General features: G+C 51.8%; 1 protein-coding gene across 10 annotated transcripts in view; it reads right to left on the bottom strand.

Annotated features, from left to right (window-relative positions):
* NFASC (neurofascin) overlaps positions 1 to 25613 on the bottom strand; it is a 55893-nt gene that overhangs the window by 28015 nt on the left and 2265 nt on the right. For 4 of the 10 annotated variants that reach the window (XM_075722414.1, XM_075722417.1, XM_075722418.1 and 1 more), the window contains exons 2-19: positions 24747 to 24764; positions 23585 to 23690; positions 23188 to 23384; positions 22092 to 22214; positions 21712 to 21882; positions 13577 to 13688; positions 12713 to 12897; positions 11588 to 11719; positions 10495 to 10638; positions 9987 to 10098; positions 9722 to 9888; positions 9011 to 9158; positions 8262 to 8386; positions 7295 to 7330; positions 6392 to 6493; positions 6081 to 6278; positions 5039 to 5109; positions 4194 to 4416 (exon numbers count right to left, since the gene is read on the bottom strand). In XM_075722414.1, the coding sequence (XP_075578529.1) occupies positions 4194 to 4416; positions 5039 to 5109; positions 6081 to 6278; positions 6392 to 6493; positions 7295 to 7330; positions 8262 to 8386; positions 9011 to 9158; positions 9722 to 9888; positions 9987 to 10098; positions 10495 to 10638; positions 11588 to 11719; positions 12713 to 12897; positions 13577 to 13688; positions 21712 to 21882; positions 22092 to 22214; positions 23188 to 23384; positions 23585 to 23690; positions 24747 to 24764 (2370 nt within the window). Of the gene's footprint in view, positions 1 to 454; positions 660 to 1923; positions 2040 to 4193; positions 4417 to 5038; positions 5110 to 6080; positions 6279 to 6391; positions 6494 to 7294; positions 7331 to 8261; positions 8387 to 9010; positions 9159 to 9721; positions 9889 to 9986; positions 10099 to 10494; positions 10639 to 11587; positions 11720 to 12712; positions 12898 to 13576; positions 13689 to 18673; positions 18725 to 21711; positions 21883 to 22091; positions 22215 to 23187; positions 23385 to 23584; positions 23691 to 24746; positions 24765 to 25613 lie in introns of all 10 variants that reach the window. The other 6 variants (XM_075722415.1, XM_075722416.1, XM_075722422.1 and 3 more) reach the window with 4 other exon arrangements.

The following is a 25613-nucleotide window of genomic DNA, read 5'->3' as shown; positions in this document are numbered from 1 at the left end:
AATACGTTCGCTCCCATTTCACCGACCCCACAGCACGGGGGGCTGCGGTGACATTTGCAGGTCAGGCAGCAAATCAAGGGCACGGTGCTGCGCCTCTGAAGAGGCTTTGCAAACATTTCTCTTGTTCAACCTACGAGCTACTTGCTGATGCATTCAAAGTACCTGAAGGGGTTGTTTTTTTTTTTTTTAAGATTGATGAGACGGTGCCGGTAGTTAGCTCTAGGTGTAGCTGCAGAGATGTCACCTACCCCACGGTGACGAAGGCACGCAGCAGTGCTGCGTGATGGACGCTGCCCAGGCTCAGCTAAAAATCGTCCCTGGGGCATCTCCCCAGCAGCGTCGCGGAGCCGCAGAGCCGTGCGGCTCCCGGTCCGCTCTGTGGAGCTGAACCACCCGAACCTCTCCCCGCACGCGCCCGAGGGACGGGTGCCTGCACGACCCCCCGGGAACGTACCTCCTTCTGGTGTGGGGAACTCCTTAACTTCACTGCGTGGCCCATCTCCTCGCCCGTTGGTTACAACCATCTCAAGCTTGTAGTTGCTGTAAGGAAACAGCCGGGACACTATGCCCCGGTTTCGGTCTCCAGGAAAACTCACATACTGCCGTTTTTTGGAGACCCACAGGTTCTTCAGCAAACTACTGTCTCTCCAGAAATAGGCCTTCAAGAAACATGCATGGCAAGTGAAGCTTTTCCCATTTAAGTGCAACTGGTTTTTCATTAACAAAGCATAGCAAAACTTTGCCTTTCCAAAGAGCAGCTCTCGGCTGCAGAAGCGTTTCTGAGGAATTAATGAAGCTCCACGTCCCCCCAGCGAGGCAGGTCAGTGGTGTTACCCGAGGAAGAGGCTGAGCATGGGGTTAAGCGCTTACCAGAGGTCCCAGAGCAAAACCAGCTAAGCTCAGACTACAGAGAGCCGTTTCTGGCTCCCGAGCACTAGGCGTCGAGTGACTCCCCCTTTCTACCCGGATTAGTGCCGTAGTGGTGAACGAGGAAAGGTGGGACGCGTCCAGGCACAAAGGAAAGTCTGAACTTGGGAAGCCTCCCATTCAAAGCCCCGACTGTAAATCTTATTTCATGCAGAAATAAGATTCATGCAGAAAATAGGCCAGAACGACAGAGCAGAGGCAGGAAAAAAAAAATGAAAGCAGTACCCAGGGAGCTTTCTTTATGCCCAGTGGATTATTGGATTTGAAATGTTATAACCATTTGCAGGACATGCACTTTTGACAACGTCTTAAACGCTGACAGAAGGGGCTCTGTCCAGACTGTAGCTTGTTTTGAACAGGGTCTATCCTCTGTACAGAAACATTGGTATTTTACCTTAGCAGTAAATAAACAACTAGGATCCATGCTGTCTTTAGTTGCCAGTTAGTACGAACCGCTGGGTTTAGGCTTTGCAGGGGTTTGTGTTCATTAAAAACCAGTGTAGGTACTTTGGGGATGACACAAAAACTACCCTGCTCGTACCTATCTGAGGTCGCTCACCCCCGAGCCAGCCAGCCTGTGGTCCTGGGCAGCTCTAGAGCCAGGAGACACCTCGCTGCATGGGCAGGAGCACCCGAGTCCCTCGCTGGGTGCACGAGGGCAGCCCCGCTTGCTTTCTCTGAGCACCCCAGATCCCGCAGGCAGGCACTGGCAAGGGCCAGCCCAGCACCGAGCTCTGGGGGAGCAACGGGAGACGTCCCCAGCCCCGTCCCGGCACCACGAAGAGCAAACCAAGGCCCTTGGTTGCTGGTGCTGCTCCAGAGCAGAGCTCAGCCCCTGTGGTCCTGCACCCCGGCTGCGGCTAAGGGGTCCTGATGGCCGGAAGAGAGTTTTCTGTCATCCCCATCGCAGGCAGCTCCACCACCGGGGCCGCCTCGGCTTGTGAGAAGGTTAGCTGTATTAATAGTCAGCGCTGAAGAGACGGTGGGGTGGCTCACTCTGTACTCCTTGAGCTGTCCCTGGATGGTGTCCAGGTGCACTCGGGTCCAGGTCAGAGCAACGGCAGTGCTGTTTAAAACTCTGATCCTAACATCGGTAGGCGCAGCCTTGGGATCTGAGTGGTCAGGGATAAAGCAGAGCGTGCATTAGGCACCCAGCGGTGCCCTGGAGGTCAGACAGACAGACGGACGCCCCTCTGCCCCCCCTCGCCATGGTTTTCCCACGGCAGCGCTGCCAGGCTGCTGCAAACGGGGCGAGCAGCGGCTGCGCGCCGGCTCTGCCATCTGCTGGCATCCCGGCCGGCCCTGTCTGCCAGCGGGGTTTGCGTGGGGATAATCAGCACCTTTTCTCCCTCCTTAAATTCAGTTTCTGAGGATTTCCAAACTCGATAGCGTAAAACAGGAGCAACAGGCCAACTCGCAGCTTCCTGGCTGCCCTCGTTTGGGGTGAGCAGCCCCTACAACCTTGCAAATACACAGACTGGCATCACTTACCTCTGGCCCCCTCGCTTTCTCCCTGACATGTGCACACTTTAGAAGCTCACTATTGGGGTTTTTAGCAGTGCTTCCACAGGGAAGAAAGGGAAAAAAAAAAAAAAAAACCCAACCCTATTTCACTCAGCCAGGCATCGCAAGAATATTCACGATCCAGTTACTAGCAGGGCTTCCTGCACGCTGCTGCAAGAGATGACGGATCACGTTATCCGCAAGGAAGGGTCTGGCCCCGCTCCCTCTCCGAGCGAAGGGTAGCACGGCGTGACTCTGCTGCCGGCAAATGCAGCCCCCTCCTGCGGCAACCGGCTGGCCACTGTTAGACCCAAGAGTTACAAAACTACCTGTTATTTCCACACCTGTTAATCTGAATTTGGCCGGAACCTGCTGTTGATCCAGTTGGTTTTTTTTTTTTACCCTCCTCTTTACAGATCACCTGTTTGTAATGTAGAAATCTGCAGTTATTTGTGAAGTGATTCAGACATGACAGGGCGGGGACTAGGTTTTTTTGTTTGGTTTGGGGTTTTTTAAAACTTGTCCCAGCCCTTGGGACACAGGCAGGAACACATTTGTGCCTGGGGTGTGATACAGCTGGTTTGGTCTCCGTGGTTTACCTCCTTGTAAAAGCACACATGTGCAGGCTCATTCAGATCCTCCCAAAACTCAAAATTATTGCACAAGTTTTCAACTGAAACTAGGAAAAAAAAAAAAAACAAAAACCAAAGCACCCTGGTAGTGTCCAGACAGGTAATGCAGAGACGATGGTGCAGTTGGGTGCTTGTGGAGCTTTTCCAGTCAGAGCCTCTCAGCTAGGTCCAGCTTTGCTTCCAGCGCTCAGCTCTTACCCTGACTCCCACCGTCTCTGCCCATTTTCCTTCCTGTTGCCCTGTCTCCTCTGGGAGAAGGTGCCCAGTCGGAGGGTGTGTCGTGCGTGCTATCTCAGCACCAAGATTGCAGATTTTCTTGAAATTGCTGTGCCCTGTTTGTGCCCCCTTGACTTCAAGCCTAGAGTCATGGGCGGTTCGCTGGCTTATCTGCCTTACTTCTTGGTAATGCTAAAGTCACACAGCCAGGGACCCCCACTGATGCTGCAATGCAAGGAACTAATATATACTTCTTTAAAAATAAAGCTGTTGGCAGCAAACCACATTATCATAACAGGGTAAGGATAATCGTAGTTCAGAGTCTTGGATGCTACAGGCACGGAAGGCGATACCAGTAGCCCAGAAAGAAGGTGAAAAGAGAGTTAAACAAGCTGGCTGCTGTTCTGCGTGACCAGGTGGAAAGTTTTAAAGAAAGATAAGCTGAGCCAATGGTGTGTTGCAAACAGGAGCCCAAGCTGGGGCTTAGCTGGGGCCTTACCAGAGAGGGACAAGAATCCAGTCCAGGATGAAGCAAGGCCCTCTTGGCCATCATAGCACCTCTCATCCGAGGTGAACTCGGTGCTCTACAGATGTCAGGGGCAAAAAATTTAATGCGGTTTATTGGAATACAGCCAGAGCTCATCTTAAATGAAACCTCACTGTGTTCCACATTCAAAGTGTTATCTGGGTATTACAGAGAGCAAGGGAGAGGCTAAGTGACTCGGGTCATGCAGGCAGAGCCCAGAACAGAGTCTAATGGCCAAGCCTCTTTCTTCCAACGCCTGGGACTGGATTTTTGTGCCAAATCAAGCAGCACTATGAACACGTCCCGGGCACAGGTGCCAACCCACTGACCTTGGGTGGGATCCTGCCCTTCTGAATAACTTACAGGTCTCTGACTGAGAAAATACTCACAATCTTCCCCTGAATAGCCGATGACGGTGTCAGGCTCTGGTGCTCTACCAAAGTCGTTCTCTGCCTGCACCTTGATCTCATAGGGGACGTAGATGGGTGTGTTCCAGACCACATGCCTTGGTGTCTTCACGGTCTCATTGTACCAGCTCCCTCGGGGATCCCTTCGCCTCCATCTCACGATGTACCTGAGGTTGGGCCCATAAGCTTGAGTTGCATTCAGAGGCTTTAATGGACCAAAACAGAAAAAGAAAGTGAGAAGGAGAAAGAGCAACTGTATTTCTCTGCCATGGAGCTCCAAAACGTTCTGTTCAGCAGCTGGTTCTCATTTCATGCTCCATCAGAGATTCTCAAAGGAGGTCAATATTTTTGTTCCCAGAGACAGACATGCCTAGTCCTTGCCCTCCAGACCCAAGGCAAAACCAAGAACCATATCCTTATATTCCAGTCCGTACTCCCACTGCAATTGCTATCCTCCTTAGAGATGCTGGCTTATTTGTGGATGACACCTGCTGGTCCACGAAGAAAAGCAAGAGCTGGTCTGTAAGCCCTCTGTACTGCTCCAGGAATCAGACTCTCTGAGCATCCTCCCTAACCTGTATCTGTGATCCAGCATCTTTTCTTTGGCTTACATAGTTGCAAATTATTGTTTTTATCACAAACCTTCTTCTAGGCACTAATAACGTCCTCTCCTGTAGATGCATCTTCTGCTTTTTATGATCCTTAGGGTTATGGTGTTCTGTGTGGTACATCTCACGTGCTAGAGATGCTGAGTTCTCTCTACCTTGGCATCTGTGACCGTAATGGTAAGATGCTGGGTGGCTGTCAAGCATCAAAGAACAACTCACCGTCCAGGTTATCTCCATGTTGTTTTTTTGGGTCCCAGCACCTTGAACTCCTGTTGGGTTAATTTCAGGACCTGAAATTCACATTGAAAATAAAAATGCAGTTTATAATGTTGAAAAATGACCGCTTGAGTGGTTAAAAACCCTTTACTGTGCAAGCCAAAAGTACTTCCAAGACAGGAGTTAATGGCCTCATTTTTCCAGAAGTTCGCATTCAGGTTAATGGAACATGAGACTCTCAGCACTCTTGAAAACCAGGCCATTTATTTAGGAGCCTCTTCCCCCCCCCCAAATTGTCCTAAATCTTTGAAAGACAGCCATTGTGAAGCTGCCCCAAGAGCCAAGTCTGACACCTTTGAAATCTGAAACAAGAGTAATGTCAAAAGCCAACACTAGATGCCAGTAGACATTGCAGAAGTAGCTCTGCAATGGTTAAATTAAGAAATGCAGCCACACTACTAAGCTTCTTATGAATTCCTCATATGAATTTTCCCAAGTATTCTACAACCTACAAAGCACTGGGCACACAAACTGAAGACCCGAGTCTTGGTCGGGGACTGGAGCACACTTTACTCCTGCATCCATCTGGGCTCCTGGCCAGCGCTAGCAGTGGACAATGATTTAGCAATTTTGGAACAAAATGCCTTTTGCTTGTGGCCAGTTTACACTTGAGTCTAATTTTCCAAGAGACTTCTGAGCTTCCTGTGGTCAGAAAGGATGAAAGACTTTCTTTAGAAAGCTTCTGTGTAAGGTGAACCTGGGCTTTCCTTCAACAGATTCTGCTGGAGTGACCTTTGCATAAATCTTTCCATTGGAGTTTTGCAGCTCTGCAGAATATCAGTCATAGGCTTGAGGATGTGATATATAAAATTACACCGCAGCACATGCATGGACCAGCTCATTCCCTCACCCGTGTAAATCATTTTTTCTTACAGGAGCTGCGATCATACACCACGAGGGAAGAGTCTACACAGCGAGCGGTGGCCAGGTGCTAAGAACAATGTCAAGTCACCGCGGCAAGAGGGACCGGGTGGATGGTACTCACGTGCCCCGTTGGTCTGGTATCGTTCGGAGGGCACGCTGGGCAGGCTGCTGCCCACATCGTTCACCGCAATCACCCGAAACTGGTAGTTGACGTAAGGAGAGAGGCTCAGGACGGCTGAGTTGACGCTCCCGGGGTACCTGGAGTGGTTATGCCACGTGCCAGGTTGGAACCGGTCCTCCTCGAACTGGACAATGTAGTCTGGGGGAGAGGATGGAGAGGTGGGGTTAAGGGCTCAGCTCACAAGGAAAGTTTTCCTTCTGCTGTGCAGAAGAAAGCGGGAGGGATACGGGGCAGAGGGTCCAGCGGCTGACCTGTGATGGGGCTGTTATTGTCATCTCCGGGAATCCACGTCAGCCGCACGCTCCTCTCAGCCAGGTCTGTCAGCTCCAAGTCACGGGGCCGGTCGGGTCGTTCTGTTGGCCGAGGAATGACACAAATTAGGCTGGGATTGTCCCAGGAGCTGGGAGTCCCAGTTCCCATCGCTTCTCCCGGGAGGGGAAGCCCTGGCCATCTTAGTCCAGACCCGTGGGAGGACATGTGCTCTGCGGCACGATTCACGTCCTGCAGCTCTTGGTGGACCAATGCAATTTTTTAAATACAAATCTGCTCACGTACTAATTGTGCTTTGCCTTGAAACCCTACCTGCTCCCTGTACAACTGATGTTATCTGGTGGTGGAAGCACGATATCGTGGCTTAGAAGGGGGATATATGATCTTACAACAAACTACATGTAGCTGTCCAAAAAATAAATGCAAACAAATAGAACAGAAAAGACACAAAGCCTCAATGAAAACACATAATTATTAGAAATGCTCTGGGCACAATTCTGGTTTCTTTACCTGGTCACACCCCACATGGTTGCACAGAACCAGCTCATGCAATAACAGTAACAGTAATAACTTCTTTACAGGTAAAGGTCAAGGAATTCAATGCAATTTTTTTTTCTCCCATCAGGGCTCACCATTTACAGGTATGGGTAAGGTGATTCTTGCACTCAAGCGCTGGCACCGTGGGACACGAAATGATGCGACACAGGAGCTTTCTACCTACGGCCATCTGGACGGGTTTTCAAGGACAACATGGACAGGACTTGGAAGCATCAGCTCCCAGCTTTTTCAACCACTACACCTAGATTTTCTGTTGGTGTTATTGGCAAGGCAAAACAAAAGCACTTTACAAAATAAAATAAAGCCAATGAATTAGTGATGATTACCTTTTGGTAAGTCTCTCAAACGGTTAGCAGGGACAGCTGCAAGGTAAGACATTGGTTGTTAACGGTGTTAGTTTAAGTCATTAAGCTTGGGTGGCCAAAGGAGTACCTGGCAAACATAAAGTTACACACACAGTTACAGATTTCAGAAGGATCCGATCCTGCCTGGAGACCAGAGTAGGTACGTCCTTCCCCCACGACCTCCAGGCACGCTCTGCACACCTTTATTCATATGTCTAGTACATGGCAAAGGGGAAACATCAGCCTGCTTTAGAGTTAATTAGCTATTAGGGGAAAAGGAAGGGAAATAAATCAAGCCCAGTCAAATTATTAGGGATGCGAGATTCATGTTGCACTCCAACTTTTGTAGGGCATTGCAGGTCTACGCCAGCAGCGCTGGCAGGTTGCGGCACTCCTGTGAATGCAGCACGTCAGCAAGATCTGAGGTGGCCAAGAGCAGGGACTGATAAGTCTGTGTTTTGCGAGTAGATCTCGCAGCGTACATAAACAGGTATGGGGAATGGGTTTGGGTTTGTCAGTCCCCATCTTGAAAAGGGGACCTGCAAGGCTAGGAGTGGCTCCCTCACCCCCTGGTCTCCAACGCTGCTCAGCAGCCTGACATTCAGTTCAATTCACTTGCAAATTCAGGACTGTTCTCACAGAGCTTCGACATCCACATTTGGATATTTTTAGCTGTCTGTAATAACTACTCTTTATTTTTGGTCTCAAAAGCAAGTTTCCCTTGACTCAAATTCATTGCCATTGTCTGAGTCAGAGATCAGGCAGCACGTCCTTGCCGAGTCCTGCAGCAATGGAACAATTGCTCTGCCAGCATCTCCCTGAGCATCTCTGCTTCAGAGGATGATTCCATGATCACAGATCACCCTTTCGGTCTGACCTTGAAGTCAGTCTGTTGTATTAAAAATAAAGCACTTAGCTCTGTGTCAGTGCGTTGGGAGGACAGCTTTACCTAGTACGGTGAGGTACGCTTTAGCCGAGTCCTTGTCCAGCTCCGTGCTAGCTATGCAGGTGTAATCCCCTTGGTCCTTTTCAGCCACGCCATATATTGTCAGACCATCATCTTCTTTCTTCATCCTTCAAGGGATGAAAACGATAACTCACACAACTGTGCCTAAGCACAATAGGCAGCAGGATTGAGGTCTAACTGTTCTCTTGTAGAATACACATAAAAGCCCAAACGGAACAGGAGTACGCCTCTGGTCTGAAGATTTTATCAGCTAAGGATGTGTTGAGTTATCCTTAGAAACCTCATTTCCTAAGGAATCAGCAAATGTGCTCTGGAATAATCACACTTTTAGGAAAACAGCCTGACCTCTGATTGGCTCGTGTCCCACGATCAGATCGCACTTCACGAGAACGGAGTCAGCTATGGAAAGGAAATTACAACTGGACCACTCACAGCAGATAAACATTAATTTTGAAGTAGCTTGTTATTAACCCACCTGTTTTATCAAGATGTCCGGAAATATCTGTAAATAAAACCTATAGACAAAGTCTTGATTTACTGCTAAGTCAATTTTAATTGCTAGGTGGTGTCTGTTGGAAGGAGCTAGTAACATTAAAAGTATCAAGAACAGCAAATGTTGCCTAGATGGGAACTTGATGTCTGTCCACATTATCCCTGGTGACTCCTGAAACGTTCTGTAAAAAATCCGACAATCCTGGGAGAGAAGACCCATGAAAGTGTTAAACACAGACCTGTTTCCAATGTACAGGGGTGCATCATCTTTCAGCCAGGTGACTGTGAGTTTCAGTGTCGGGTCGTGCTTTATACGGCAGTGGAGGCGAGGCATGGAGCCCCTCTTCACCACCTGATCTTCTGGTCCTCTCACAATCCTGGTGGGGTCTGCGCAAAGTCAGGAGGAAAGCGTTAGGCACCAAACTGCTGGGTCTTAGCTCAGGAACTCAATGAAGAGCGGTGTTACTTGGAAAGGACAGCTTGCTGTAGTGGACTGTCTCTGATACAAATGCTTTCAAATAAATTAATTTAACAAGCCATTAATTTATGCCGACCCTTTAAAAAATACCCAGTTTTCTGAGTCAGCAATCAGTTTTGCTGAACAGGGAAAGCCCCAGTGGAAACTTGATTCAGAAAAATGTTTTGTTGCCATCAGTTAACCCTGAGGAACACTTTGTATTTCTTTTTGCATTGTTTGTGGCATCTCACAGCTCAGTATCCACACCAAGCCCTTCGACAGCTTCAGTATATCCACAGCCTTGTTTTTTTCCAACATTAGAAGGGAATCTCTACCATTTTCTGGATTTCAGCTCCAAATTACATAGTGCCTGTCCTGCTGACAGACTGCTGGAGCACACAGCTAACCTTCCCTTAACCTAAATTATTATTTCTGCTGCAAATTTCAGAAGATCCAAGAGACCATTTTGACCTAAAACCCTTCGTGCCCCTACCTTTGACCTCCAGGCGAACCTGTGCTTCCGCTTTACCCAGGATGTTGGTAGCAACGCAAGTGTAGATGCCCTGGTCCTCCTTCCGAGCCATGTTCATCTCCAAGCTCCCGTTCTCGTGTGCCTTGTAGTTTCCTCCATCCAGTGTGTTCCCCTGGCCGTTCTTAAACCTCACAACACCACAAAGTGCTATTGTAAGGGAAGAAAGAGCAGGAAACCTCCCTTCCCCACCCCTCTGGACTGGCAGGGGACGTGCTGCAGCTCTTACCATCTCAGGGTGGGGATCGGCGAGCCAAAGAAGGGGCAGTCGAGTCGGGTCCTGTTGTTTTGAATCACCCTGATGAGCTGGTTGCGAGGGGCCAGTATCCGTGGAGGCACATCTGCAAACAGCAAAAGTCACAGCCATTGAGAAAGAAACCAGTTCCCAGCCCGCTGCTCCCTTTCCAGTCTTTTCACCCACCCTCCCTTCTCTGTTGTTCACTCTTCCTTGTTGGCACTTTCAAGACTCAGCAGAGCTTCTCCATGCCCTCTGATCTCTCCTTCCCTTTCTAGCCTCACTACATGAATCAGCTTACATCTTAGCGCCAGCAGGACTTGCTCAGCCTTGCCTGGCTTCGCAGGTCCACGGCAATGGATTCTGCTCCAAAGCCTGGTTGCAGAGCTTGTGTACCTTTGCGCATTCGCCTCAGAGTAGCTAGCAACAAAGAGGAAAGCAAACAGAGAACTCCTGGAGGGAAAACTTGAGTGCAGGGTGTTCATCTTTCATAACTACTTACCCAGGACGCTGACAAAGGCATTGGCGAGAAGGTAGCCGTGCTCGTTGGACGCATTGCACTGGTACACAGCACTGCTGCCAATCTGGGTATCTCGAAATACAATGGTGTCTCCAGCCACCTCTCGGCTCGGGTTGGGGGGAGAAGCTTCAAAACAGAGAGCACTCTTTAAATTAAATTTTAAATTAAAATTCACAAGACTGTCGGTATCATTACGCATCTTTCCGTCTCAGCCCAGATAAAAGCAGCCGGTGGTACGTGACCTCCCCAGCCTACAAAGACACAATTCATCTGGCCTCGTCTCAGACAAGCAGGTGGTTTATGTGCTGCGATGCCGGAGCCCACGCACACCACACCGTGGGGTGCCTGGCACCCCGACAGCAGCTCTGGCTCTCGTGGTCAGCCACGAGATCCTTGGCTAGGTTTTTTGTAAAGGAGGTACATAGAATCATAGAATCACAGAATGCTTTGGGTGGGAAGGGCCCTTTAGAGCCCACCCAGCCCAGCCCCTGCAGTGCCAGGGACAGCTTTAACCAGCCCAGGGTGCTCAGAGCCCCGTCCAGCCTGGCCTGGGATGGTGCCAGGGATGGGGCCCCCACCGCCTCTCTGGGCAACCTGTGCCAGTGCCTCACCACCCGCACTGTAAAACATTTCTTCCTTATATCCAGTCTAAATCTATTCTTCTTGAGTTTAAAACCATTATTCCTTGTCCTGTCCCAACAGGCCTTGCTAAAAAGCTTGTCCCCATCCTTCCTATGGCCCCCTTTCAGCACTGCCAGGCCGCACTCAGGTCTCCCCGCAGCCCCCTCCTCTCCAGGCTGAGCACCCCCAGCCTGGCCCCGCAGCAGAGGGGCTCCGGCCCTCGGGGCATTTTTGTGGCCTCCTCCGGACCCGCTCCAACAGCTCCATGTCCTGTGCTGAGGGCCCAGAGCTGGGCGCAGGGCTGCAGGGGGGGTCTCACTGGAGCAGAGGGGCAGAACCCCCTCCCTCGCCCGCTGCCCACGCTGCCGGGGATGCAGCCCAGGATGGGGCTGGCTTTCCGGGCTGCAATGCACATTGATGGCTCATGTCCGCACACAGATTCTTCCTTGCTCACCTTCTATAGGCTCGCCGTTCACCAGCCACTGTATCGCAGGCTTGGGGTTCCCGTTGGCTCGACACACCAGCCTGCCGTCCTCGCCAGGGGCCAGAATGAGGTTTTGGGGTTCGTCCAACCAGTATGGCGCAGCTTTAAAATACGCCAATGCACCAGTTACAAACACAGCAGTGCTACCTCATCCAAAATCCCCTCCCTGCCTGCACCCCGCCGAACTAAGACATGAAAACACCATCCTCTCGAGTGGGCTTTCTGGGGTGCAGTGAGAGCGGAGAGTCCTCTTGCCCCCTCTTTGGCCACGATCCTCCTGTTTTGCACAAAAACGCAACCATTTACACCAGTGCGGCTCTGCTGAGTGGCACCAGCTGACATCACATCTCACACTGCTTTTAGGTCAGTTTGGACGAGAAGCAACTACAGCTGGATACAGCACAGAGACAGCCCCTGCAGAAAGCCCCCGCTCCCCCTTTCAGCTGTCCTGGTTTCGGCTGGGATAGAGTTAATTTTCTTCCTAGTAGCAGGCACAGTGCTGTGTTTTGGATTTAGTAGGAGAAGAATGTTGATAACACACCGATGTTTGAGTTGTTGCTCAGTACTGCTTATGCCAGTCAAGGACTTTTCAGCTTCCCATGCTCTGCCAGAGGCACAAGAAGCTGGGAGGGGGCACAGCCAGAATAGTTGATGCAAACTGCTCCAAGGGCTATTCCATACCATATGGCGTCATGGGCAGTATAGAAACTGGGGGGGTTGGCCGGGGAGCAGCGATCGCTGCTGGGAACTGGCTGGGTATCGGTCAGCGGGTGGTGAGCAATTGCATTGTGCATCACTTGTTCTGTATATTATTATTATTATTATTTTATTGTTACTATTATCATTACTATTTTACTTTCTTCCAATTATTAAACTGTTCTTATCTCACCCCAGGAGTGTTTCTCACTCTTACTCCTCCGATTCTCTCCCCCATCCCATCGGGGCAGGGGGAGTGAGTGAGCGGCTGCGTGGTACTGAGCTGCTGGCTGGGGCTAAACCACGACATCAGAAAATCAGAGCATCCCCTCCCGTGCACGTCCCCTCACAGCTTCTGGTTGCGAAGGTAAAAAAGATGGCAAGGTAAAGGTGACGTACCCTTCACTCTCACCGAGATCGTGTGGCGGATGCTGCCCATCTTGTTGGATGCCAAGCAGAAATACTCCCCGGAGTCTTCCTCGGAGACATTGGAGATACGAAGAGCCTTGTTAAAGTTTTCCAGCTTGGTTTTGCCTGCTGGGAGCTCTCCTCCTTTCTTGTACCACATGATGTCTGGTGCTGGTCTAAGGAGAGGGAAGGAGATAAATGGTTTTGCAAGGCAAGAAAACTACTCCTAAAAAAACCCCAGTTGATAATCCTGCACTCGGAACCACTCACACCCAGGGAGAAGGACTGCTCCCAACTGCTGGGCCACCCTCCTTCCCACCACAGCCCCTAAACCAGGGCCCCGAGCATCACCCGCTGGCCGGGAGCGGGGGCCATCTCATGCCTCGTGCCTGGGGCTGCAGAGCGCTGGTCTGGCCGCGTGCGCAGGCAGCACCGCGCAGCAGGCCCCGGGAGTGCTGCCAAAGTCTGCCCCGAGCCCGGGACGCTTCTGCAAGCACATGGACCGCAAATGTCCTCACCCGCAGTTTGTACGCTGTGGTGAGGAGCACCCAGGAGATTTGCAAATAGCCAGAAGGACAAACCAGTGGGGAATTATCCTTGGACAGCAAGTATCCAGAGACACCTGCTTCTCTGAACAGTGCCGCAAAACTCAGCTCTCCCCTTCGCTCCATGCTCTTACGCTTCGAGTAGGGTATGAGAGTGCTGTTAATAGCAGGTAAAAGGAAGGGAACAACCCCTTTTCCTAGCCAGAGGTATTTCCACTGGCAATTCAGGATCTTGGTCCCAGGCCATCCCACTGGGGACGGCTGGGGACCACCCTCTCCCCATCGCCGCCGGCCAGGAAGCGGTACGTACACTCCTGAAGCAATGCACTCCAGCAAGAGGTCCACCCCTCTGAGCACCATCTGACTGCTCGAGGTCCCATAGGGATACATGAAGCTGGGAGTTGTTTCTGTAATCCCTCGGGCTGAAATCAGCAGGAGAGAAAAAACAAACAAAACAAAGTGCTTTTAAACTCTCCTTTGCCGCAGCCACGGGGAGGGCACATACAGGGCCAGAAATACGTGGTGGTTTTGGGGGGAAGCTGTCAAGTTCCTGGCCAAGCCTGGGATGCTGAACTCACCCAGAAATGTACCTGAAAAGTAGAGAAGGGCTCAAGGTGATTTTTAAAGTAAAAAAAAAAAAGGGTAGAGAGAGGACGCTGGGCAGGCAGGGAGGTAAAGAAGCAGCAGAGGATGGGCAGAGGGAGCTGAGCCGCGGGGATGGTGCATCAGGAAAGTCCCAGCACCATCAGCTCCCGCCGGGGCAGCACCTTTCCTGCCCACCCCCGCCTCTAGCACAAAGAAATGGGCTGAAATCAGATGAGACTTGGAAATACTGATGGACAGAACATGTAGTGAAGGACAAAAGGAACAAGTGGGCACAGGAAGGGTTTACTCGGATAACTGAGCCGCTTTGCCACAGAGATCTCCAAAATACAGAGGATCCCGGCGCTGTCTGGGGCTCTAGCAGCACCAAGGAGGTTTCCCACCCTTACTAGGAGCTGCGGGGCCTGGAAGGACAGCGCCCGTTGGAAAGGAACAACTTAGCGACCAAAATGACAAATTTCAGGACTGGACAGGAAAGTTTAACAGGAGAAAACCAGGGGAAGACACAAGACAACTCTCTACAGATACACACAGCAAAGGTCTCTTTGTAGGGGAAAAAAATAATTATTAATGGAATAAATTCCATTAATAAGTGGAATTATTAAACTAGATCTAGACCAGTGAGGACAAAATGGGATGAGATGGGCTTGAAAGCAGCAGTAGCAGAGACGGAGGTTACGAGATTAGGAAAGGGGACAGAATGGACGGGGTTGGCACAGGGTCACTACAAATACCAAAGCGAGAGCCCACCCCGGTGCAGGAGCAGGATCTTGGGGTGCAGACCAAGCCCTTTCCTGCCGCCCCAAAAGCTTCGTTTGCTCAGCAAGCAGGAGGCAGCCACCGTGCCCAGCGCCGCAAGGCTTTTGGGGATGCCCACGTCTATTTGGGAAGCCTCCACCTGAGCTCTGGTCGGGGAAAAGGGCTGGGAAGAAGGAGGGGAGAGAGGGCAGGGGCTGTTCATGGAGTTCCTTCAGCTTGCCTTAGGGAAAGCCTAGGACCAGGCTCACAAGGGGGAAAGAAAACCCCAACCCCAGGAGTTAAACCGTGCCTTTGAAACGACTCCGCATCTGCCGGAGCCCGGCCGCACACGCGCGTCCCACCGCTTCCACGCGCCCACAGGTTACCAGTCCGCACGCGCTGGTCAGCGGGTTAGTCAATTATTTGATTAATGGATTACCAGGGCAGGCAAATCTTGACCTTATCCTGAAGGGCCAGTTCTCTGGGCAGGCGCACGCCGCTGTTTGCTTGCCTGCTGCTGCAGCAGATCTTGTTCCTGCTTAAAACCAGCCAGCCCGCGCCGGGCTCTGCGGGGGGATGAGAGAGCCAGCGGCTGGGTTGTAGCCAGTATTCAACAGCCCCATACCTCCGGCCAGACTTGTGAACTTCTCTCTTCTCACGTGGTTAGGAGAGTGGGATATTATTTTATAAGCCAATATTGCTTCTTATTAGCCAACAGTCTGCAGCCTGTTTGAACTGGCTGCACGTTTCACTCCCACAATGAACCCGTTTGCTCAGGAGCCCGGGGCTTTACTAGAAGAGATAAGCAGCAGGGCAAGCCAAATTTTACGAGCCATGTATTAATGATGATGAACATTAAAAATAAGGGAGATAAATTAGTACCCTGTCCACTTGTTTAATAAACCCAGCAACAACACTGCATAGCTGATAAGCTTTTTGCCTTAGTACAGCGCTACTAATAAATATTTTGCTATTTGTAATAGGGAGCGGCCAGAAATTCTCTCAGGCAGCGGTACCGTTCCAGCTCTGAACTTGAGGCAGCTACAGCTGGAAGCTGTCAGACAAATAGCAGTGTCTCACTCATCTGTTTGGATGGAACACAACTGGAAAAATAAATCCCATGGCTATTTATTTCTGCTCAAACATAGGCTCTGCTTCCAGTATATTGCTGCTGTTGTCCCGGCCTCTACGAGATTGGACCCATTCAGCTGTGAACAGGATATCCCAGAAACAGCCACTTCTCACCCGGGAGCAGCCAAGTGCCCCCTCCCCACAGTCCTGACCTGACGGCATTTAAAAATTGTACATCAGCTTGCATTTCTACTTAGAGGCGATAATAGGAATATGCACATCCAGACACATCCCATCTGTTCGCCTCCTGCACAGCTAGCCAGCTTTAAAACATCCTGCAGGTTTGCCAGAATAAAGAAAAAAAAGGAAAGAAAAAAAGAACAAACCAGACTTGAATTTCCATTTTAAAAAAAAAGGTGAGAAACTTCTGCTGAATAAAATATTCAATTAATCCTTTTAGGTCATTTTTCCTTCATAATTGCAGACGAGGCAATTAAGCTTTGCAGCAAGGAAATCCCTGCACCCGCTACGAGCCGTGGGGAGAAGGGCTTGGCTGCATCTCCCGCGATTAGCCTGGCCCTCCAGCGCGGTTTGAGAGGAGTGTCCCACAAACCGCTCGTGCCCCGTGTCCGCGCCAGCAGGCCCCACGTCCCCGAGTGAGCTCGGGCGCGTCCATCGCAGACGGGCAGGGAAGGGGACTCGCAGCCTCCCGCTGCTTTGCCGCGCACCCCCAGCCCGTCCCATCGAGCTTCCCTGCCAGCTCTGCAGAGCCCTTTGCCCGCTGGCTCTGGAGCTGAGCCCGTACCGTAGGGACCAGCACCCCAGGGTACGGGCTCCGAGAGCCCCAGGTCTCCCAAACACCTAAAATACTTGGGAGACTGCTGTCCCTCTTCCCTGCTCCCCTGCCCCTAAGACTCCTTGCTTTGCTGGAGCTGGCTCCAGCAGCCAGTACAGCCAGACAGCTCATTCCAGGGAGAAACACGGGGTTAGCAAAAAGAAAAAAGGGCTGAGGGTTAAGAATTTTTTTTTTACCAATTCATTAAGGAGTTGTTTGTTTGGAGCTCAGATTTGCACAGGGGCGTGAGCGGGTGATTTGAACCCACTGGACCCATAAAATGTTCCAGGAGACATTCAGTGCAAATAATCCATGTAGTGCAAAGAGCGGGCAGTTTATCCTACGCGCCTATGGCTAGAAATCTGGAGAAATCTATGAGACAGTGCAGATAAGCTCTCATTTTCCTAACCAAGTGACTAGTAAGCATCCCTGTTCCCTGAGATCAAGAAGCCCACGACCACTGTGGTGACTTTCCCTCCTGATCCGGCAAGGGCTGCAAACACAGAGATGGTGCCCAGCCAGCGTGAAGACATTCCCTTTGAAAAGCAAACATCATTTACACTGCTGATGTACAAGATGTATTTACAGGAGAGCTCGCCACTGAATTTCTCTTTGGTCCCTGGCCCTGCGTGCCTGCAAGGGAGGCATCTCCTCCTGCTCGCCTCTGGTTGAGGCGTGATGCAGTTTATGCTGTTCCTGCTGAAGCTAATTTTGCTGGCTACCCCCTTTCACGGTCATTTCTACAAATATTTTCAGGCTACGCCCAGCCCATTTGCTGCCACCAGCACTTCCTCTGAGGCTGGTTCTTCTGCTGAGCCCTCCTCAGCTCTCCAGCATCCTCAGAAACCTCCCACTCCCGGCTGCCGGTGAGATGCCAACACCCCGGTTCCCTCGGCGGGGAATGGATGCCTGGGCTGCCCGTCGGCACGAGGGCTCTTGCCGGGGACACCGAACCCAGTGCCCTCGCCTGGCACATCCTCCTCGTCTCACACTCCAACTCTCTCTGCTCTCAGCTGGCAAAAGCCCTGTTTGTCCCCAAAAGTCCCCGTGGAAGAAGAAAATGTGCCCTGGGTTGCGCGAGGCACAAAGCAAGCTGTGGCTCCGGGTGGGAAGCGGAGCGGGATCTCGCTGTCGGACACAGCCGGGGACCAGCGCGGGGCATCGCCGGGGCTGTTCCCACCTGGCTGCCGCACAGCCCCGGCCCCGTAAGCAGTGAGAGGGGCAGCAAGCAAATCCTGCCCATGACGGCGCCTGGCCTTGGGGCAATCGGACTCCGTGGTGGTCTCTGGCCAGGCGTTGGCACCCCTGGTAGCGCCTGCGCTCTCAGCGTCGCCCGCAATCCGCCCCATCTCCCCGCTCCCCTACAAACCCCTGCTGCTGCCCAACTCTGCCCGCATTATCCCATCATGTCCGTGACACTTCCAATCTGTTCTCAGGGCAGCGATCGCGCCCCGGGGAGCTGCGCGGTTTTGTGTCTAAAGCATAATTTATGAGTTTGGGATGGGCTTCTCCCAGCAAACACAGGCTCCGGAGGTAATCTCCCTGCCCAGACAAAGGGCAGGAGCCTCGCAAAAGCATCCAACACATGTACAACCTCGGCACAAAGAAACAAAGCACCCAGCTTTTGAGAAAACCAAATACTCTTTTTTTTTTTTTCCCTTTTTTTTTCTCCCAGTCGCTGCCTGTGCTTAGCTGCAAATACAATAGATGCTCTTTCTGAGGACGGAAGAGGGATGGTGGGTCTTATCTTTAAATCATGAGCCTTTGCTGAGGACAAGCCACCTCTGTGGCGAGGAAGCAAGCTGGGCTTGCTCAGCCACGCAGACTTTTTCACGTGGGCCAGGTCCTATTAATCCAAACGCCTCTCAAGCTGAGCTCTGCATAGCCAGTTAATTAGCTGAAAACTCAATAATTTTAAATTGGGAAGACTTGGAGGGGATTTTTGTCGCTGTTTGGCTCTTTCCTCGCACCCAGTTTTGCAAAGTCGAGGCTGTAACCCACGAGCGGGGACAGGGGCACACACAGGGGTGCGTGGGCACAGACGGAGGCAGACGACGCTGCGAACGCGGCCGCTCGCTGCCCGGTTAGCGAAGGAGATAAGTCAGGTTAGGCGGAAGGGGGTTAAATCGTGAAGGTCTCCAGAAGCCAGCGTTGACTCACCACTGTACATGTCAGTGTGATTTCGTAAAGACGTTTCGTTATGGGGTTTCTCTGCAATAAACAAAAGACCGTGAGCGTACCGAGTGCCACAAAGCGGGCGGGGGGACAGGCGGTGCGGGGGGGATGGGGGACGGAAAACAAAATAACTTCCCGAAACACAAGAGAGGTGCGGACACGGACACGCAACGGCAGGGATACAAAAGCACTTGAGCACAGCTGCCTTCCAGGACAAACATAACACAGCAATAAAGGAGAGGAAAAGAGGGCTGTTTTCCTCCTGGAAGATGGGAAGACAAATAAATGTATGACAATTGTATCATAACCATTGCCTTGAAGTGCTTTTCTTTTCGGTATAAAGACATTTGTATCTTTGGGTGAAAAAAAAAAAATCAGTTCAATTTGGAGAAGAAAATGTTTTTTCTCTGAGTTTCTTAACTATGAGGGAAACATATTGCAGCTACATTTTCCCATCGTAAAGCATAGGTTGGACACAGCTAGGCAGCAGCGTGACAATGCAGAAAGGCATGGCCAAGATGAACAAATAATAATAATAATAATTAGGCTCTAAAAGCATAATCTGCTGTAAAATCCCTTTTAATTACCAGGTAATTAAAGTAGATTGTGTCACAGGCAAAATACCAGCTCTTCAATGCCACGCTGCTCCTGTTTATTGCCAACCACCGCCAGCCATCACCTACACTTGAAGCAGTGAGCTGATTGCCCCCGCGCTCTGCGGGGATCACAGAATCATGGAATCGTTTAGGTTGGAAAAGACCTTTAAGATCATCCAGTCCTGGCCCGCGGCTACTGGAGGATCTGCCCTCCTCAGCTCACACCGTTACCCAAAATACTGCTGTGGCGTGGGAGAATGCCCCGGTTTCCACCAGGATGTGGCAGAGCCGTGTCACGGTATCATCTGCCCAACAGCAGATGTGAGAGGCTCTGTTGGCTACCATATAGTTGTTGCCCTGAGCCTTAAGTCATCAGCCACATGCTGTGTCTCAGTGCAAGGGGGTTAAGAGAGCCCAGCAGATGCCCAAGAGCTACCTGAACCTGGATACACCAGAGAAACACTCTGCAGGGAAAGGCACGGGTGCATCGCTCCCCCAAGCCTTTGCGTTTTCTCTTCTCACATCCAAGAGCATGGCAATCCCATGCAAGGATTTTTCAGCAGCTGGTGAATTTTTTTTTTTTTAAGGACAGCCAATACTCATGGCTTAAGGCTGAGATGATTGAACCGCTTGAGACAAATACAAGCTCGTCTCCTTTGAACACTGTACGTATAAAGAATTTTTTGTATCGTAACAGATGAGAAATTAGAGCCTTGGTTCTTTAAATTATAAGGGCCTCTGGGGAGCTCATGGGGTGGCATTTGCATCTGATAATGCAGCAGACCTTTCCAAAGGAAAACTTAAAGAGAGGGTCCAATATAATTGGAAGCCAATTCTACACAGCCTGGGAGAGAAGCGCTGTCGTGGTGTCTGAGTGTAGCAGGAGGGGGAGCCTGTATCTCTCTGCCCAGAAATCTTCCAGGATTTCTTCCACATTCTTTTCTAGAGCTTGACAAATATGTCAGGCTAAAGCCTTTGGAGGCTCAAATGACCACAGATCTTTGCTTGCCAGAATCCCTCCAGCTCACACTAAATTAGGACTCAGTCCTTCCCTAGCAGGTAAACGTTGGCATTGTTCGGCCAGCTCTGTAAACAGACAAATAATATTCAGAATGAATTACCTACACACATTCCTCGCCGTTAGCAAAGAGCCCGTTTATAGTATTCATATTGCTGATTCTCCACTCGTGCTTTGCACAGAGGAGAAGCTGTTACAATAAAAGTGCAAAACACTCCAGGGCCCGTCTGCTTCTCACATCGCTTTTAGGTCACTGCTATCAGAACACTTTAATAGCGTTACTTCTAATTTAAGCTGCTGCGAGACCAGATTAAGCTCCTAACGCTGGGATTCAGGAGCGCCTCGTGCCTGCTTTGGACAAAAGCCTGCTCCCCAAAACACAGCCTTGCATCTGCCAGCACACGCTACCCCTTCCTCCCAGTCTGACCTTACTGGGAACGCGAGACAGCTCCTGCCTGATGACTGGGACCCGTAGGCGCTGCTTCTGTGTCAGGTGCTGATTGTGCCGGTGCTCTGCACATGCAGCCCAAAAGAGAGCCCATGCTCTGCAGGACCTGCACCAACTCAAAAGCTTCGTGTCCTGCAGCGCTCAGCTCAGGCCCTCAGCCAGCTGGCGTGAAACGCATTGGCATCACGAGCTTGCCTTCCTTCAGGCAGTCTCCTTTCTGGAGAAGAGACTGCTGGTGCCTGACCTGCCCGTGGAAAGGCTCTTCATGTGCCTGGAGAGAGCCACGCACGTGCTCCTCCTGTCCCCCAAGACGATGCTCTTCGCCAAGGTGAAACTGAGATCTCTGGCCATCCTGAGCACGTCCCACGTGTACACGCTCAGACCCCAAAGGCTCAAGCCCTCCTGTCAGCACGTCCCAGAGCCACGGCGCTAAACAGCAGCTCCTGGTCAGGAGGTAAATCCTGAGCTGTGCAAGGTTGACGCACACTCAGTCCCCCCGTGCAGCACCAGCACGGCCAGGCGTTCTCCATAAACCTAAGCCTGAAGCAAACCAAGACTATTTCCAGCTTTTCAAACTCAGGAAAGATCACTTGATATTATGCATTTCCCTAGAGATGAGGGGAACACCCCGTCTGTGTTGAAATGCTTTCCAGTTTATCCCAGACACATGGACATAGCAACACCTGCACCGAGCTACCTCTGCAGCCTCGACTCATGAAGATGCAAAGCTCTGGGATGCTGGAGGGAACCCAGCCACCCCTCCCTGCCAGCTTAGTTGTCCAAGGACTATCATTCCTCATCCAAACAGGTTCCTGTACTATCCTAAACAAAATGAAGGAAGCCACTCTTCTCCCTGGTAGGTCTCAGTGCTGTCAAGAACAGAAACAAGGTGACTGGAAGGAAAACCCTGCCCAAGGGAGGCCAGGGACGACCCATCCTGAGCGATCACTGTGACACTTACTGGTTTTCACCTTGAGGGTGTAGGGGTTTTTCTGCTGAATGGTGTGGGTGAAGTGGAAGCGCGCGTTGCAGCTGTAGTCGGTCTGGGCATCCTGCAGCATGACGTTGGAGAAGTACAGGTCGCCGTTCTGGCCCTGGGAGACGCGCTTGTCCTGATGGATGGGCTCCATGGCTGCAGGGGAGAACCGGCGATCAGAGCAAGTCACATCCTCCCGCGGGCGGCTGCACAAAGGAGAAACCCCTGGCCCAGGCCACATACGGGTGCCTCCAAGCTCTGAACTAGCAGTAATGACCCTAAACATAGTTATTTTAAATAAGCACTGCGGGTGACGGAAAGGCTGCCCGCGGGGCTCGAGGTGGGAAGGGGCTCCCCCGACTCACAGCTGCTCATCCAGAAGATGACGGGAGAGGGCAGGCCAGGCGGGGGGTTGCACTGCAGACTGAGTGGAGCGCCTTCATCCACCTCTATCACATCCACCTTCTCCTTGGGCCACAGGGGAGACTCTGCCGTAAGAAGCAAAGACGCGGTGTGAGGAAGGGAGGGCCGTAGCTTTGCAGATCTCTTCCCACCGGACCTGGCCTGGTTTCAATGGAGCGGCCTCAATGCAAACTTCATTTCTATATGTGCAAGATTCCCTTAAATCTATACCGAGTATTTCCCTGTTAGCTACAGCCATGACCCCCATGTCTTCATAGAATCATAGAATCGTTTAGGTTGGAAAAGACCTTTAAGATCATAGAATCATAGAATCATAGAATCATCTAGGTTGGAAAAGACCTTTAAGATCATCCAGTCCAACCATTAACCTACACTATCAAGTCTACTCTAAACCAATCAAGGGCAGACTAGACTAAACCATGTCCCAAAGTGCCACCTCTGCCCATTTTTTGAACACCTCCAGGGATGGGGACTCCACCACCTCTCTGGGCACCCTGTTCCAATTCTTGACCACCCTTTCTGTAAAGAAATTTCTCCTAATTTCCAACCTAAACCTCCCCTGGCGCAGCTTGAGCCCATTTCCTCTCGTTCTATCGCTAACCACATGGGAGAAAAGACCAACACCCACCTCACTACACCCTCCTTTCAGGTAGTTGTAGAGAGTGATCAGGTCTCCCCTCAGCCTCCTCTTCTCCAGGCTGAACACCCCCCAGCTCCCTCAGCCGCTCCCCACCAGCCCTGTGCTCCAGACCCTTCCTCAGCTCCGCTGCCCTTCCCTGGACATGCCTCAGCACCTCAATGTCTTTCTTGTATTGAGGGGCCCAAAACTGGACACAGCATTCCAGGTGCGGCCTCACCAGCGCATCTTGGTCCTGTGGCTGGGTACTTCCCAACACAGGTAACAGACCAAGCAGGCTGAGATGTTTGAGCACTGGATATTCTCCATGCCCCTTCTACAGAATCTCATACAGTGCAGGTAGTCCCTGCTCCCCTCGGGGCACAGCTGGCTGCTTGCTCTGCACCACTGACGTTACTCACTAGAAACCTGGAGGTGGATTTTGCTGGAGAGAGCAGTGCCGTAGTCATTCCGAGCGAAGCACTGGTACTCGCCCTCGTAGTCCTCTGGCCGTCCCCCGCTGTGGAAATCGATAACCAGCGTCCCCGACCGCCGTCGCATGGACACCTTGGGGTCCTTCGCCACGTTGAAGAACTTCCCGTTCCGCGTCCAGGAAAAGCTGCAAGCATGAGGGAGAGGTTGGTTTTGTAACCATGGACCATATTTACCCGGTGAGATCCTTACCTGTGCTGTGCAAGCCAACAGCTGGATTAACTGATTGTGTAAGTGGCACAGCTCGACCGGAGACCGGAGGGGAGCTCCTCCTGAGCCAGCTCTACTGAACAGCTTCGGCGTAACAAGGGCTGCAGCTGCACTTACGTGGGAACGGGGTTCCCTTTGGCTTCACATTCAATGAAGATGTTATCCCTTGGGTCGACGATGTAGTCCTTCACAGACTGCTTGGTGATTGTGGGGGGCTGAGGCACTGCAAAGCAAAGGAAAAGCCATGAGGAGGGTTGTGGAAAGAGGGTGAATCCCCTCTCTGCCATCCTGCAGCAGATCCTGATGGGATTTCAGCATCTTCCCCAGGCTGGACGTGCAATTTGTGGTTTAAAGCCACTCAACACCTGAGGAAATTACCAAGAGCATTTGTTGGGCTGTGCTACTCATCTCCTCTCAGACCATCAGCACTGTTCAGACCCCCTTTCGGTACCAGGAAGCCCCTGCTTCTCACTTGGTATCTTGGTCTCATTAAGAAATTTCACAGTTACACCTTCCTGCTACCACAGGTTGTTTGAGTCAGACTGAAAGGCACCCTGGCTGTGCACCTCAAGGACAGGGGCTGCAGCTGGGACAGGGAGCCAGGGAGCCACTACAAGACGCTTACAGGTACTCCCTGTGCAAGAAAGGGGCTCAAAACCTCCCAGGTTTACCCTGAAGGAGCGCAGCGCTGGTGTTTAGCAGGGCAGGGCTTATGAAAAGCGGCGCACGAGCCCAGCAGCCAGTGTAGGACCTGGCTCCGGTCCTGAACTCTGAATGCAAGAGCTCAGTTCCATGGCTGTCCTGGAAAAAGCTGCTCAGGTCCGAGGCTGTTTGCTCTCCCCGCCGAGAGCTAGCGACGCTGCAAAGGTGTGGGTACGTGGAGCTGAGCTCGGCACGTGCACTCTTGCAAGGCAGAGGAGCCTGCTCGCCTCTGAGGCGTGGCGTTAGCAGTAACAAGCCCCTGCAGAAACAACATTTGCGTCGCAAAGGCAGCCTGGTTCCTGCTCCAGGGAAAGCAGCAGAGCCTAAGCACTCCTCCCAAGCTGCTCCAGCACCTCCCGTGTCTCTCCCAGCCATGCCTGGCTGTGCGGGAGAAGTGGCTTGTCCCGACTCTGGCCAGCCCTGCCACAGCAGCGGGCAACGCACCACGTACGTTGGGTCACCACGTGCCAAGCCACAGCCACCACCGGCCCCCGGCTCGGTACGGACCCCTCGTGCCCTGTTTCGGCCATGCAGAGGAGACGGGCACGTGCACGCAGAGGGCGAGGGGAACACTTACGTTCACTCTGAATACTTGCTGTTATTCCCAAAGCGCGAGCATAATGAAAGAAAGAAAAAAGGTTAACTGAAGAACAAACCTGTATACGTCGTGTACGCAAACATAAACATGTATCGTTATTGTAGGGCTCACAAATACTACACACAAATCATTTTCCAATTCAAGCATGTTCTAATCTACCTACTTACTGTCCACGTGGGAGAAGCAGCTGCTGAGCGGTCCCGTTAGCTGTCAGCTGCCTCTGCAGCAGGGGTTTTGGGGGCCAAAAGAAGGTGTAGGCATTCCTGCACCGCTCGCCTGCGGGCACTGGTGGCCCCGTGGTCCAGCGGGTCGCCCGCAGGAGTTAGCACCATTCCCCGCTTCCCTCTGGCTGGGCTTACCCTGAGCCCCTCCAGCTTCATCCCCCTGAGTCAGAGGCTAAAATGTGCCTGATAAACCCTTAGCTGGCTTCTTAGGTGACAGTCAAACTCAAAGAAGGTGCCTCTAATATAGGGAGATATATATATCCTGTCCCCAGGACAGCGGCAGGCAGGATTTTATCCAAAGAAGAAAACTTGTTAGGGTTGGGGAGGGGAGAAAACACCCAGGCAAGCTTAAAAGAAAGAGCAAATAGTGCAGCTCCCCCGACACAGGGTGAGCGGGGGCTGTTCCCTCTGCCCAGAGGGGACTCTGAGGCTTTGCCCACACATGTGCCCTTTCCCGAGCTGCTTCTGCCCTTGAAACATAAGGTCCAGGGAGCAAAACGCATCCCTGGGGAGATCTCCCACCCCCGAGGTGTGTCAGGGCAGCTGGGTGCCCACCAGCACCTCGACCCCCCGGGGCTGGTGGTGGGGACCCCCCCCCTCCTGCCGGTGGGGACCGCGCAGA

Source organism: Pelecanus crispus, chromosome 17 (genome assembly GCF_030463565.1).
Source record: "Pelecanus crispus isolate bPelCri1 chromosome 17, bPelCri1.pri, whole genome shotgun sequence".
In the NCBI taxonomy this organism is placed as follows: domain Eukaryota; kingdom Metazoa; phylum Chordata; class Aves; order Pelecaniformes; family Pelecanidae; genus Pelecanus; species Pelecanus crispus.
This window is presented reverse-complemented; position numbering and strand designations above follow the sequence as displayed.